Here is a 13,005-nt window from a genome sequence, read left to right as displayed (position 1 = left end):
TAATACTTTCCTCAAAATATGAAACAATGAGGGGCGCCTGGGTGGCTCAGTCAGTTGAGCGTCCGACTTTAGCTCAGGTCACGATCTCACGGTCCGTGGGTTTGAGCCCCGCGTCGGGCTCTGGGCTGATGGCTCAGAGCCTGGAGCCTGCTGCCGATTCTGTGTCTCCCTCTCTCTCTGCCCCTCCCCCGTTCATGCTCTGTCTCTCTCTGTCTCAAAAATAAATAAATGTTAAAAAAAAATTAAAAAAAAATATATGAAACAATGAATGAAAGAAGCTGTGGCATTTATTATACTATAATAATTACTATGACTTTTCTGTAACTATAACTTAAAATAATCATAATTTATCCAATTTTAAATTAATAACCTTGTTTCTTCTCTTCCTACACCCCTCCCTTCCTTCCCAGTCAATCATAGCTGTCCTGATGATCAGTTTAAATGCAAAAATAATCGCTGTATCCCCAAGAGATGGCTCTGTGATGGAGCTAATGACTGTGGAAGCAATGAAGATGAATCCAATCAAACCTGTGCAGGTAAAGGTTTGCTTGAATATATACATGATCCCTTCCAAAGTTAGTCTCCATAAAAATGGATGTCAGTGCTTTGAACTAAGCTGAACCTTCCTAGGGCTGATGATCTTATTATTGTTGTAGTAAATGAATTCAGAGTTGGATGCCACAAAAGCTAGAATACAAATTAACTTTTACTTAATTCTTGCGCATGACTCTGCTTTCCAATGTAATTTGGCACTTTATCTATCCATATTGGTTGAGTGTCAATATACTACTTGGACAAGACTTGTTCCTGCTAAATCTTAATTGGCATTGGAGGTTAAGGTTTGTTAGCATGCTGTGATATAGGCCATCTCACAAGGAGAACTGGTGTGTGTGTGTGTGTGTGTGTGTGTGTGTGTGTGTGTGTGTGTGTGTTTTGTTTTGTTTTGTTTTGTTTTACATTTAAAAATTATGTATTTATTTTATTTAGTCTGCTACAGAATACCTCTGTAAATAGTTTTCTTTTCCTGGGACATTATTTATGTGGGGATAATTTTTTTTTCATGAAAGTCCCGAGATCATGAAGCCTATTTACATTGCCATATAATTTATCCCACTGTAATAAATCTGTGAATCCCTAATCAAATTCTCTTTGAATGAGAATATATAGCTTGTGGTACAGGTTACAACAGATTGCCAGAAAGGTCATGATTAGTCAGATAAGTGTTGAAAAATAATATTGACTAGCAGCAGCCTAGAGATACTTTTTAAACAATGAAAAGAACTGTATTTGATGACTCATGTTGATACGATTAGTAAATTTTTTTCAATCATTACATAGTGCAATGTCAAAATGTATCAACTCTTCCCCTCCTCTATTTTCCAAAATAAGTCTCACTAAATAAAAATTATTACAACCAATTACTGAAAACTGTAAAGGCAGCATGTGGAGAAAAGACCCGAAGCTCTTGAAGCCTGGTTTGTACTCTAGGTTGGGCCACTGGTTTTCTCTTGGGAAAGCTTGTACTTCTGTGCAGTGCTATTTCCCTGTATACTTCTCTCTGCTCTCCCAGAGTATGAATTAACTAGAAAATATTTCCTTGACAGATTTTCATCATTTACTAAACAACAATGAAAGAGCAAAACAGTTGCCATTCCATAATCCTAACCTGTATCTTATATTCAGTTCTTTATCCACGGTTACATATTAGTGAGGATCCTGGGCGATTCTCTTGTCCCTATTGTCTCTGCTTCAGTATTTTTGAGTGATTATTCTCAAGATATTTTGTGTGTCATGGAAGGCTGTTTTACAAAGGACTGCCTAATCAAAAGGAACCCCTAGAGACCCTCTAGTCCTAGCCTCTCCCTTCGAGCCCATTCATTTCATAGCCAAGGCATGGGAGAAAGCACTTGCCTTAACTCACATCGTTGGTAAGAGTTTAGGGGAAACTCGATGTATGATTAATTCTCCAAGCCTATAATTTTGTTATCAAACTATATTATTCTATCAGTTAGAATTTTAGGTATGGTCAATTTGATTTTGCCCAGATTGTTCTTACAATTATGACTATGATTTATAATGAAGCATCTTTCTAAGCTGGTACAATTTTATTATTTTTAAAGTTCAAGGTATAATTCTGAGACTATGTTTCATTACATCCTAAACAGATAGGTCTGTTTTCACTTTAAAAGAAAAAGCATTGCTGACTCAATTCATAATACCATGTCTTTTTCATTTCTACTAGACTTTTAGAATCTGCTTGTTTCTACATAAAGGCACGTTTGGGATTCACTAGCTACTTATAAATCAATCTTATTTAATCTTAATTAGTGAGATTTCTAGGAAACCCTATACCTGTAGTCCACTAGGAAATAGGGCACAATCTTTTTGCACGTCAAGTGCCACTTTTAGTGATGCCAGCTGAAGTCTGCCAGTCAGGATCAGGTCTTCTTTACAGTATATTTATAGTGGATATTATGGTCTCTGTATGCCTTAAGAAACTGAATAAGGAGAAAAACAAATATGCCTTTAGCTTTGAAAATTAAGTATGTTGTTATGTTACAATATATTTTCATTTTGTTTGACCAAAATAAATAAATATGTCACATAGTTAATCATACTGAAAAAATATATATATATGGCAAATTCATTAGATAATTTCCCTGTCTGGGCCATTACTATATATAGTTACATACATGGAAAAATATCATAGATAAAGGATTTTCCAAAGGGTGGGATTATTTTGTAATTGAATCCATTGTCCTGTACCTTTTATCATTGTGAGTACTTTATATCTAAAATAAATCCTATCCTATAAGAAGCTAATTTCTTATTTTGTTCCTTTGGTATTTCTCCATGAATCTGCTAATTCAATAAATATCTACCATGACATTAGATATAAAATAAGGAAAAATACACTATATCTTTTCTTAAAAAGCTGAATGAAGATGGGGAGAAAACATGTAAACAGGTCATTCTAATGCAAAATTCAAAATGAGCTACAAATAGAAGCACAAGGAAACTAATTTAGTCTTTGTCTCTCTGGGATCACTTCCTGAGGGAGGTGATATCCAAGCTAAGCCTTAGAAAGAAAAAAAAGAAAGAGAGAAAAAGGAAAAGGAAGACAAAGAGAGAGAGATGTGTATAATAGTTCAAGTCATTTAAGGAGGAAAAATAATCTGATAAAATTAACCATTGACAAGATTGTGGAATAAAAGGAAACATCATACACTCTTGGTGGTTATATAAATTGTTTTTCTACATTGAAAAGCATTTGATCAAATCCATAAATGCAGACACATACATACCTTCAAGTCTATAATCCCATTTCTAGATTTATACTCTTAATACCTATGTACAAAGCGATTCAAGTAAGAATTGCATTTTTCTAATGCTGGTAATATTGAGAAATTAGAAACAATTCAAATGACCATTATCAGGAAAAACAAATATATGTATATCCACTATATATGAAACTATAAAACTATATATATATATATATATATATTTATATATGGCTATATAACACCAAATATATGTATATTCACATATATAACACATATAGTTTTATATTCACATAATACAATGCCCTTCATACTTAAAATGAATGAACAAGAGCTTAAATATCAACAGAAATTAATTTCAAAATGAACGTTAACCAAAAGTTGACAGATTATAAGTGATTTAGTACCATTTATATGAAATATAAAAATATAAAACAAATCTATATGTGTTTATTGCTTTATAAATGGAAATATGGAAATAATACGGATTATTAAATATGGAAATAAAAATGGAAATATGGAAATAAAAATAAGAAATTAAGAATAGTAGTTACATATAAAAAGAGAGAGAGGGAGATATATGATTGGAAAAAATTACATAGGAGATTTTAAATATAACTATAATACATTTTTCTGAAAAAGAAACAAAAAATAGTCTGTAGTAAACATAGGAAAAAAAAGATTTGATAGAGCTATATGATTGTAGACAGGTGTTAATATTATTATGTCTTATATTTTTCTATGTGATAGAAATATTTCACTGCGAAAAAAAAGGAACGATTGATTGGCATAGTTGCTGAGGGTGAGGTCAAGTCCATAGAGGATGGTAGGGGCTTGGAGGGTATGCCTGGAAGAGGAAACAGCCTATGTACAGCAGGCAGAAAAGAGCTGACAGGCAGGAGCTTGGTGCTTGTTCTTCCTCACAAAAAGAAAATATGTTTCTGTACTTATGAGAGAGACCCAGAGGCCAAAGATGAGAAGTAGTTTCAAGTCTTTTTCCTCATAGCCGCTGATGATGATACTTAGATGAAAGCCTAGCCAATTTCAGATGAGATTTTTTCCCCACAGTATGGAATTGTAATTAGATTATATAATATTTATTCTTCTCACATCTTTCACAAATTTTGAGTAAACTTAAACTAAATAGATACAATTGAATTAAGAAAACCTGATATATTAAAGATGAAACTTCTTTACAAGATAAATTGAAAAGTATGTTTTGATATGACATATGTTTTGTTTAAGTAGAATGCTTTGATTAAAATACAGCAAAGGTTAGAAATAATGTGTGAAGCTCTCTTGTCTTCTTCCTCCTTATTGTTCCTGTGCATTGTGGGATTTCTCACTGCTACAGGACAGCAGGAGAAGTATAATTAGTGATGAGTAGAAAAAAATCACGTTGTGACAGTGGATTTCTCACTCACTGCTAGATAAACAATTCCACTGAAGAAGTGTAAATTTCCTCTTCATTACAGCAGCATTTGCTACAAAATTAGATTGCTCTGGGGCTGCTCTGCTAATCTCACCTCCAAACTAATTTAGAAATGATGGTGACAAGAACTGAAAAAGTAAAGGTTGTATCTTTATGATATAAATCCAGTGATTAGAAAGTGATGTTTTAGTCAATCTGATTATATCATAGAGACAGACAGTACTTATAGATTTATACAATGAAGCATTTTTTTTTCTTATGTGAAATTACTTAAATTTCCTTGGTGGACTAAGCAGAGGATTTGTCCATGATTAGAATGGACAAAAAATTCATGTATTCTCAGGGCATACTATTTCTCAATAATAAGCCAGTAAATACTCTTGGTGTAATAGGTCATAACCGTTCCTTAAGCTTCTGAGTTAGTGAGGTGACACATACATTCCCACACCACACACAATGTGAAACAGGTCCTTAGGAGTTCTCATTCTCCTCTATAATCATCTTAGCGATCCTCATGAAACAAATCTGAGAAAACTTTGCTAAAATGAAGCCTGAACGACAAGGAGTACTGTGACATTAAAAAAAAAATCAGATAAAAGAATGTTGGAATATTGGGATATTTAATATATTCTTATTATGAGTCAATTAGAATTTAATGGAGATGAAATGAAACTATGTAATTCTATATCCTTCTTTAAAGCAAAAACACAAGAAAGACTGAGGGATGAAATAGGTTGGGAATGAGGGAAGACAGGAGAGTTGTAGGAAAGAATGAAAAGTAGAGAAAAGAGAGAGAAAGGAGAGAAAAAAGGAAAGAAGAAGGAAGAAGGGAAAGAGGGAAATAATGAGGGAGAGCTGGAAGAAAAAGGGAGAAAGAATTGGAAAAAAACAGAACAAAACAAAACAAACCTTTCTTATTAAATTTCTCCTGAATCTCAAAAGGTAAAGAGTATTTACTGCAATCAGTGAAACAATACAGACATCTAAGAAACATGAATCTTCCTCATACCTCCATGCCCTCTCTTCCCACCAAGTGAACTAAATGCTGATGTCTTCATTCTTCTCTAGGCTAATCCATATATATATATATATATATATATATATATATATATATATATATGGACTATGTACGTGTGTGTGTGTGTGTGTGTGTGTGTGTGTATTTCAAGTAGATATAGTTTTATTGAAATTACCTAGGAACACTGTTGATTTAGTCTAAATGTTAGAATAATTTCACAGAAAATCTATAGTTAGCCAAATGAGACAACAAATATTTAATCCTGTTTGAAATGTCAACATTGAAAACTTCAGCAGTATACATGTTTGTTGAGATACTTAAAATCTAATAATGTAAAATAAACACTCTACTTGTAAAAAGGGGAAACTCAAATATTATGTGAAATGTTTTAGATTCAGAACCCTTATCCATATAAACAAAGCAGAATACATAGTGTAATAATTTTATGGAATTTCTAATTTATAGACACTGAGGATAGAAATGGTACATTGAATCTAATATGTCCAATCAAACCAGTAATTTTTCATTTTTCTGAAGTGATCCTTTCAGTGTTCCCTAATAATATATATACATTTTAACATAGCAATTACACTTTGCTTAAAAGGAGACAACTAGCATATAACTTTTAAGAAATTATTTTATATGACCTCTGAAACCCTGATTTATGGAGACTCTTATTTTATTTTATTTTATTTTATTTTATTTTATTTTATTTTATTTTATTTTATTTTATTTTAACATTTTTTTAATGTTTATTTATTTCTGAGACAGAGAGAGACAGAGCATGAGTGAGGGAGGGGCAGAGAGAGAGGGAGACACAGAATCAGAAGCAGGCTCCAGGCTCTGAGCTGTCAGCACAGTGCCCGACGCGGGGCTCAAACTCACAAACCTCGAGATCACGACCTGAGCTGAAGTCGGTCTCTCAACCAACTGAGCCACCCAGGCGCCCCATGGAGACTCATTTTAATGTGTTTGGGTGACTTGCCTTTGAACTACTTTCAATTTTATACCAACTGTTAGTTCATTGGAATTTTGATGAAACAGAAACACATCCTTCTGATTCTTAAGCCCCAAAACAGAAGGAAATCTATGAACTAGGTAAAGTTCTCTTATCATAGCTATCGAAATTCTGACCCTAATTGTTCCTCATCTGTCCAATCCTCATCTAACCCATATATTAATAAAAGGTGGGAGAATCCCCTTCCTACAATTTCCCACTCTTTTCTCTGATCCAATAAAAAGAAGGGGTGGTAGGAAACTGATACTCATGAAAACAAATTTGTATCTCAGACAGACAAAAGAGAATTAAACACTTAAAAATATCTAACTATGTAAGTATGTTACTAAGGCCTGGGAGAAGAGTTAGGGGAGCTCTCTAGGATTTCATGCTTTCAAAAGTTGACCTGACTGTAATAGAAAATGGTAACCAATTCCTTGTAGAACAATAACCCCTTCACTGAACAATCAAAATGGCTGCTTTTGGCTAAGGTAGAAAGTTTCCATGTGTATGTTCATTGAAACTTTTGAGAGAGGCCAAAGCAAAGTTTACTAATATACTTTGATTAAAAGGTTATAGATTTTATTATATAAGTGATGAATCACCAAATTCTACTGAAACCAATATTACACTATATGTTAACTAACTAGAATTTAAATAAAAACTGGAAGGAAAATAAAGTTACACATTTTTATATAACTATGCTGAAAAGTGAATTTTAGAAGAACATCATAAGGCTAAATGTATGTTTTAGAAAATATTTTCTGCATTCTTGTTTCATATATTGGATCATTTTGAGATGTAGAAATAAATGCTTTGAAATTTTAGAGGAAAAGAACAATTCTGACCCCATGATTAGAAACTAGATACCCTAATATAATCTCGAAATCTTTCCTACTACATGACAGCAAGTTTTCTTGGTTTATTGACATAGACTCTGCAAAATTCTTTTTTGTTCATTAAAAGTTGGATGAAATTTAATTCAACTGTATATTCATAAGCATGTGCCAGGCAAAAATTGTGATGTAATGAATTCATAGCTTCATTTGTGGACATGTGTGAGGATTACTGAATGTCTTGTCATTTAGCAGTACCTGAAATTGAAGGGCAAAGCATGTGAACTTTAGAGAAGATGAGCAAGTTGGCAGTATCAAAAAATTAAAATTTACTTTAAAAATATTTTATCTAATAAAGTAATAGAATATCTTATGTGTGAAAGAGTTACTGCATCATTTATTTTACCTGGATGTTATTCAAAAGGCCTTATTTGTACCTTAATGGATTATCTTAGCCAGAACATGCCAGATGGACCAATTTTCTTGTGGAAATGGGCGCTGCATTCCCAGAGCCTGGCTGTGTGACAGGGAAGACGACTGTGGTGACCAGACAGATGAAATGGCATCTTGTGGTAAGTTGTCTGTGAAACATGCTGTTAGTAGAGGCTATGTCAAAGAGAAAATTCTGTCATTTTGTCTCTCTTAAGAGGCACTTTATTTCTTTATAAATACTGGTCAACAAGGCAAAAGATCTGTTAACATTTTATTACTGCCTTTAAGGCCTGTGTGTGTACTTTAGTGATACCTTTGGAATATATCCATTCCATGAGTCAGTAACCATATTCTCAGCCAAAATAAACGGATCCCAACATTGAGGATTATATTATGAAGTAGTTATAAACCTAATATGATATTCTCAAATGTTCATTATTATCAATCTTATGTCCGTAATGATGATTTTTTTTCAAATAGAGTAGCTCATTGGGTAGCATTTGGACTAAATTATGAGTTTCTCATTGACATGCTTATGATATATTCTTGGAGCAACAAACAATACAGGCTGAGATTACATAGTTGGCAATCCATTTGTTTCATTTGCATTGAGTCATATAATTCTGTTTTTAGTTTAAGGTATTTTTGTTAATAGCAAAATTTCTAGTCACTTTCAACTAATCCTTCTTTGGGAAAAATTTTATTGTTACATAAAATTGCAAATTTAGTTATTCTCATTTGTACCCATGTATCAATAGATTTTATTATCATTTATCAAAGTGATGTATAGTGAAACATAGTAAGGAAATTAACCAGGTTTTGTAAGAACTTGTGGAATCTTTTAGGCATGGCTATGCATTTTTTTTTAAATTACTAATGGGGAAACATATATTAGATATGCATAGCACATTTATTAGAATATAATGCAATTGAGCATGTATTTTTTTTAATAATTTAACTACATGTCATAATAGTTTTAATAGTTGGGAAATAAGACTTTGTTTTAATTCCTCAATTTAAAAGGCTGTATTTAGGGGTTCCATTATCTAAAATTTTATCTTTAAAATTTTTCTAATACTAGACAATTAAGTCCCTATAGACATTAAAAGTTGTAACCTTTGAATAAAGTATAGATGAGTAAGTTGTACTGATTGACACTGTAAAGAAGACAATAGCAGTTTTGAAGAAGAAAGTAATAGACAGTCACACAATAACAGTCACTTTTATATTTCACATGTAGAATTCTCAAAGCCTGGCCAGTTAAGGGATTCAAAAAAATGTATCCCTTTCCTTTCTAATGTCCAGACTATTCATGTGGCTGGGTCTGCATCTAGGAAGTTCTATCATTTAGGAAAACTTGATTGTTTTTCTGTTCTCAGCATCTCCTTCCAGAATATGCCAAAAGGGTAATGAATAACCTGCAAACAGTAAAGACAGAGAAGTCTAATTCAGATAAGAAAGTCCATGAAAACATAATAGAGTAGGAAAATACATAATGAGCTCATTAGAGAACTTCAATTAGGTCTTTGATCTGACTTGTACTTTTCATGATGTTAGGGGAAAAAAGGTTGCAGGAAGTTCAGACACATATATCCTATTGAATATTTGCAATACATATTTGAGAAACATACTATTGTCCAGATTTTACAGATAAAGGAGTAAAAAATTAGGGACATTTAACAACTTGCTTGAGATCACAAGGCTAATAAATAGAAGGACAAGGCTATGAATCCAGCTATACTTGAAACTAAAACTCAGGCATTTCAGGTCGACTTTGTCTGGGAGTCATGGATTGGGTTCAAATTGGGAGTAGAACATGACATGATACATATCCATATTCATGACTATCTAATTAAATGTGCATATACCTATAATGAGTTTTGTTCATTGTTGGGTTGGTAAATTTTTTAAGATCTCCTGGCGTGGGGGAGCCATGATCTAATGTTTACCTATTTTTTTGTGGGGTAAATACTCCTGTCATGGCCAATATCAAGTTGCTCATGTGACTTTTTGCATGTGGATTTGGGAAAAGATGTGCATACCAATGCATGGCATTTCCATAATACAGATATAATAGACATAACTAACTTCAAGAGCAAAATAAAATTCATATAGTTTATTTTAAATAATGGATGTATCCTTAATAATTAATTCTTAGAATCCTTGAAAATTTAAAAATTGGTTATTGCAAGCTGGTATAAGATGCTTCCAGTATACCACTGGATAGGAATAACTGTGAAGTGTAGTTGTCAGTTTGCTTCTGAAATATCGCCAAACTTTATAGAGTATCAGTAAGCCACATGGGGTAGTCTCAGTACTGTTTCCCCTTTATAAGATAAGAAACATGTCCTCTCCAAACTTGTTCCTCTATGTAGTAACATACATTTATCTTTCAGATTGTCATTATACATCAAAATTTATGTTAGTAAAAGAAGCTGATAGTGAATCTCTGCCCCTCCCCTGCACTCTCTCTGTCTGTCTCTCTCTCAAAAAAACAAATAAACACTTAAAAATAAAAAAAAATAAAGTTGTAAGAGAGAACGACATGGATTACTCTCATAAAAGAAATGATCTCTGCATTGAGGCACCTGGGTGGCTCATTTGGTTAAGCGTCAGACTTCAGCTTAGGTCATGATCTCACCGTTTGTGGCTTCAAGGCCTGGATTGGGCTCTTGTGCTGATATCTCAGAGCCTGGAGCCTGCTTTGGATTCTGTGTCTCTGTCTCTCTCTCTGCCCCTCCCCCATTCACACTATATTTCTCTCTCTGTAAAATATAAATAAACGGTAAAAAATTAAAAAAAAAATCTCTGCACTAAATGCAAAATGACAAAAATATTATAAATTGTTTAATTTACTGCATCATAAAAAGTCATTCTCCTTGGCAGCAATCTAGAAATGAATGTAAGTTCAACTAATTCCCAGTTTTATTAGGCATCATTATAATATTTGGGCTGATCATATTTTACTTTTCCCATTGGAATCAGCCAAGTTCCTATAGGTTTAATCCTACTAGAAGACTCACCATCATTTATTTTGTTTTTATATTTTAGCTCCATGAACAGCTTCTGTTTCATTTCATAACTACTATTTTTCACTGAAAATATTACCAAAATTTGGATTTTAAAACATGAGAATCCAATGTTTAGAAATACTTCTGGTCGGGGGCACCTGGGTGGCTCAGTCGGTTAAGCATCCAACTCTTGGTTTCAGATTGAAGCCATGATCTCACAGTTCATGAGATTGAGCCCCACATCAGACTTCTCGCTGACAGCATGGAGCCTGCTTGGCATTTTTCCTCTCCCTGTCTCTCTCTTCCCCTCCCCCTGCTTGCACCTGCTTGCTCGCTCTCTCTCTCTCTCTCTCTCTCTCTCTCTCTCTCTCTCAAAATAAATAGACTTAAAAATAAAAAAGGAACGCTTCTGGTTGTATTTAGGAGTTGAAGCTTTTGCAAATGAGGGTCAAAATTTAGTGGAATTCATTAGCACCTGTTTAAAACCTAATTAATTTTACTTGCATTTGCTTTTACAAGGTAACTGCACATTTTACGTTGAAACTATATGTAGGCAAACACATAATTAGAAAGGGCCTTGAAGATTCTCACTTCATCTTTAAAGAGCCTTTTAACTTTTTTTGGTAGTCCTCATGTTGGGCAAAAAAGAGACTCTGGAAATTGATTCTGCAAATAAGAACAGATATGTTAAAATAGTGAAGCCTGAGTTAGAAGTGGACTGTGTGTCAAGGAACTAAATGGTCACTTGTTTCAAAGCTATTAGTGTGGATTCTCAACTTTAGCTGTCAGTAAAAGAATCACCTGCCCATGCCTCACCCCAGACTAATTAAATAAGAGTCTCTGGGGATCAGATGCAAGAATCAGTATTGTTAATGCTTTCCAGTGGTATGAAATGTGCCCTCAAGTCTGAGAACTGTCAACTTAAGGCCAAGGTTCTCAAACTTGATCATGCACCAGAATCCCCTGGAGAACTTATTAAAAAAGCATAAAGAAAAACATAACACAAACCAGAATGCTGGGCCTGATTCTCAGACTCTATGACCCAATAAGTCTTAGTTTGTCCATGATTTGTATTTATATTTATATTTCTAACAGTTGATGCTGATCCTACGTGGTCAAGGGACCACACTTTGAGAAGCACCATTCAGGTTTGATTATATCTTACATGTACTTAGTGATGTGATTATGTTTATATATGCAAAATGAACTTAAGATGGAAGCAATTAACCTAGCAAATTTTCTTCCCATTTCCATGTTACAGCATTGAATGTAAGAGTATTTCATGATTAAATGTAAGAACATTTCAGACAAACTTTTAGTTTGCCCCTTGGAAAATTTATCATCAAAAGCAGTACATTTGTTTATTTTAAACTGTAGTTTAACTATTTTGGGAGTGTTCTGTCTTCCCAGTATTTCAATATAGCTTTCATTTGTTATTACTTTTTAATAAATACACATTAATGTAAGTTGTTAGCTTTTGATTTGTTCCAACTGTTTAATTAAAAAATACCTAAAATTTATTGACAGATTGAAAGGTAGTTCCATGCAGTCTAATAAAAATCCATTAAAATTTGCAAAGTTAACATGACTCCCTTTTATGAGTGTTAATCTTTTAAATCTATGAAAATAGTAAAATTCTGTCTCATGTAACGTATAATCTTACTTGTAAAGCTACTTGTAATTTTACTCCACATAATTAAGGAGCAAAGAATTAGAAACAAAACTGGCAAGTATCAGACACAAAGAGAAGAGACAGAGCTGTCAAAAAGAAATAATTTCCCAGTTAAATCAGTGTATGCTTTATATCAAAGATTTGTTCAACTAGTTATTAGAAAACCAAATTTCATGATTAACTATAACATTTTTTTGAGTTTAGTAAGAAAAAAATGCATATTTGTGTAACCTAATAAATGAAGACTGTTAACCCAATGGGCACTGGCAAAATATGAGTATTGGCAAGCACTGCTTTCAGTTGCTCCCTCATTCCTTAATAACATC

At 33.1% G+C, this 13,005-nt stretch overlaps 1 protein-coding gene across 1 annotated transcript in view; it reads left to right on the top strand.

Moving 5' to 3' along the window:
• The window catches only part of LRP1B (LDL receptor related protein 1B), a 1,940,511-nt gene that overhangs the window by 1,222,416 nt on the left and 705,090 nt on the right, over nucleotides 1-13,005 (top strand). Inside the window, exons 19-20 of the mRNA XM_023259298.2 lie at nucleotides 411-536; nucleotides 8,020-8,136. Coding sequence (XP_023115066.2) covers nucleotides 411-536; nucleotides 8,020-8,136 — 243 coding nt within the window. The remainder of the gene's footprint in view (nucleotides 1-410; nucleotides 537-8,019; nucleotides 8,137-13,005) is intronic.

The sequence above is a fragment of the Felis catus genome, chromosome C1 (genome assembly GCF_018350175.1).
Source record: "Felis catus isolate Fca126 chromosome C1, F.catus_Fca126_mat1.0, whole genome shotgun sequence".
In the NCBI taxonomy this organism is placed as follows: Eukaryota; Metazoa; Chordata; class Mammalia; order Carnivora; family Felidae; genus Felis; species Felis catus.
Note: the sequence above shows the minus strand (reverse complement) of the source record. Positions and strands in the feature narration are given on the sequence as shown.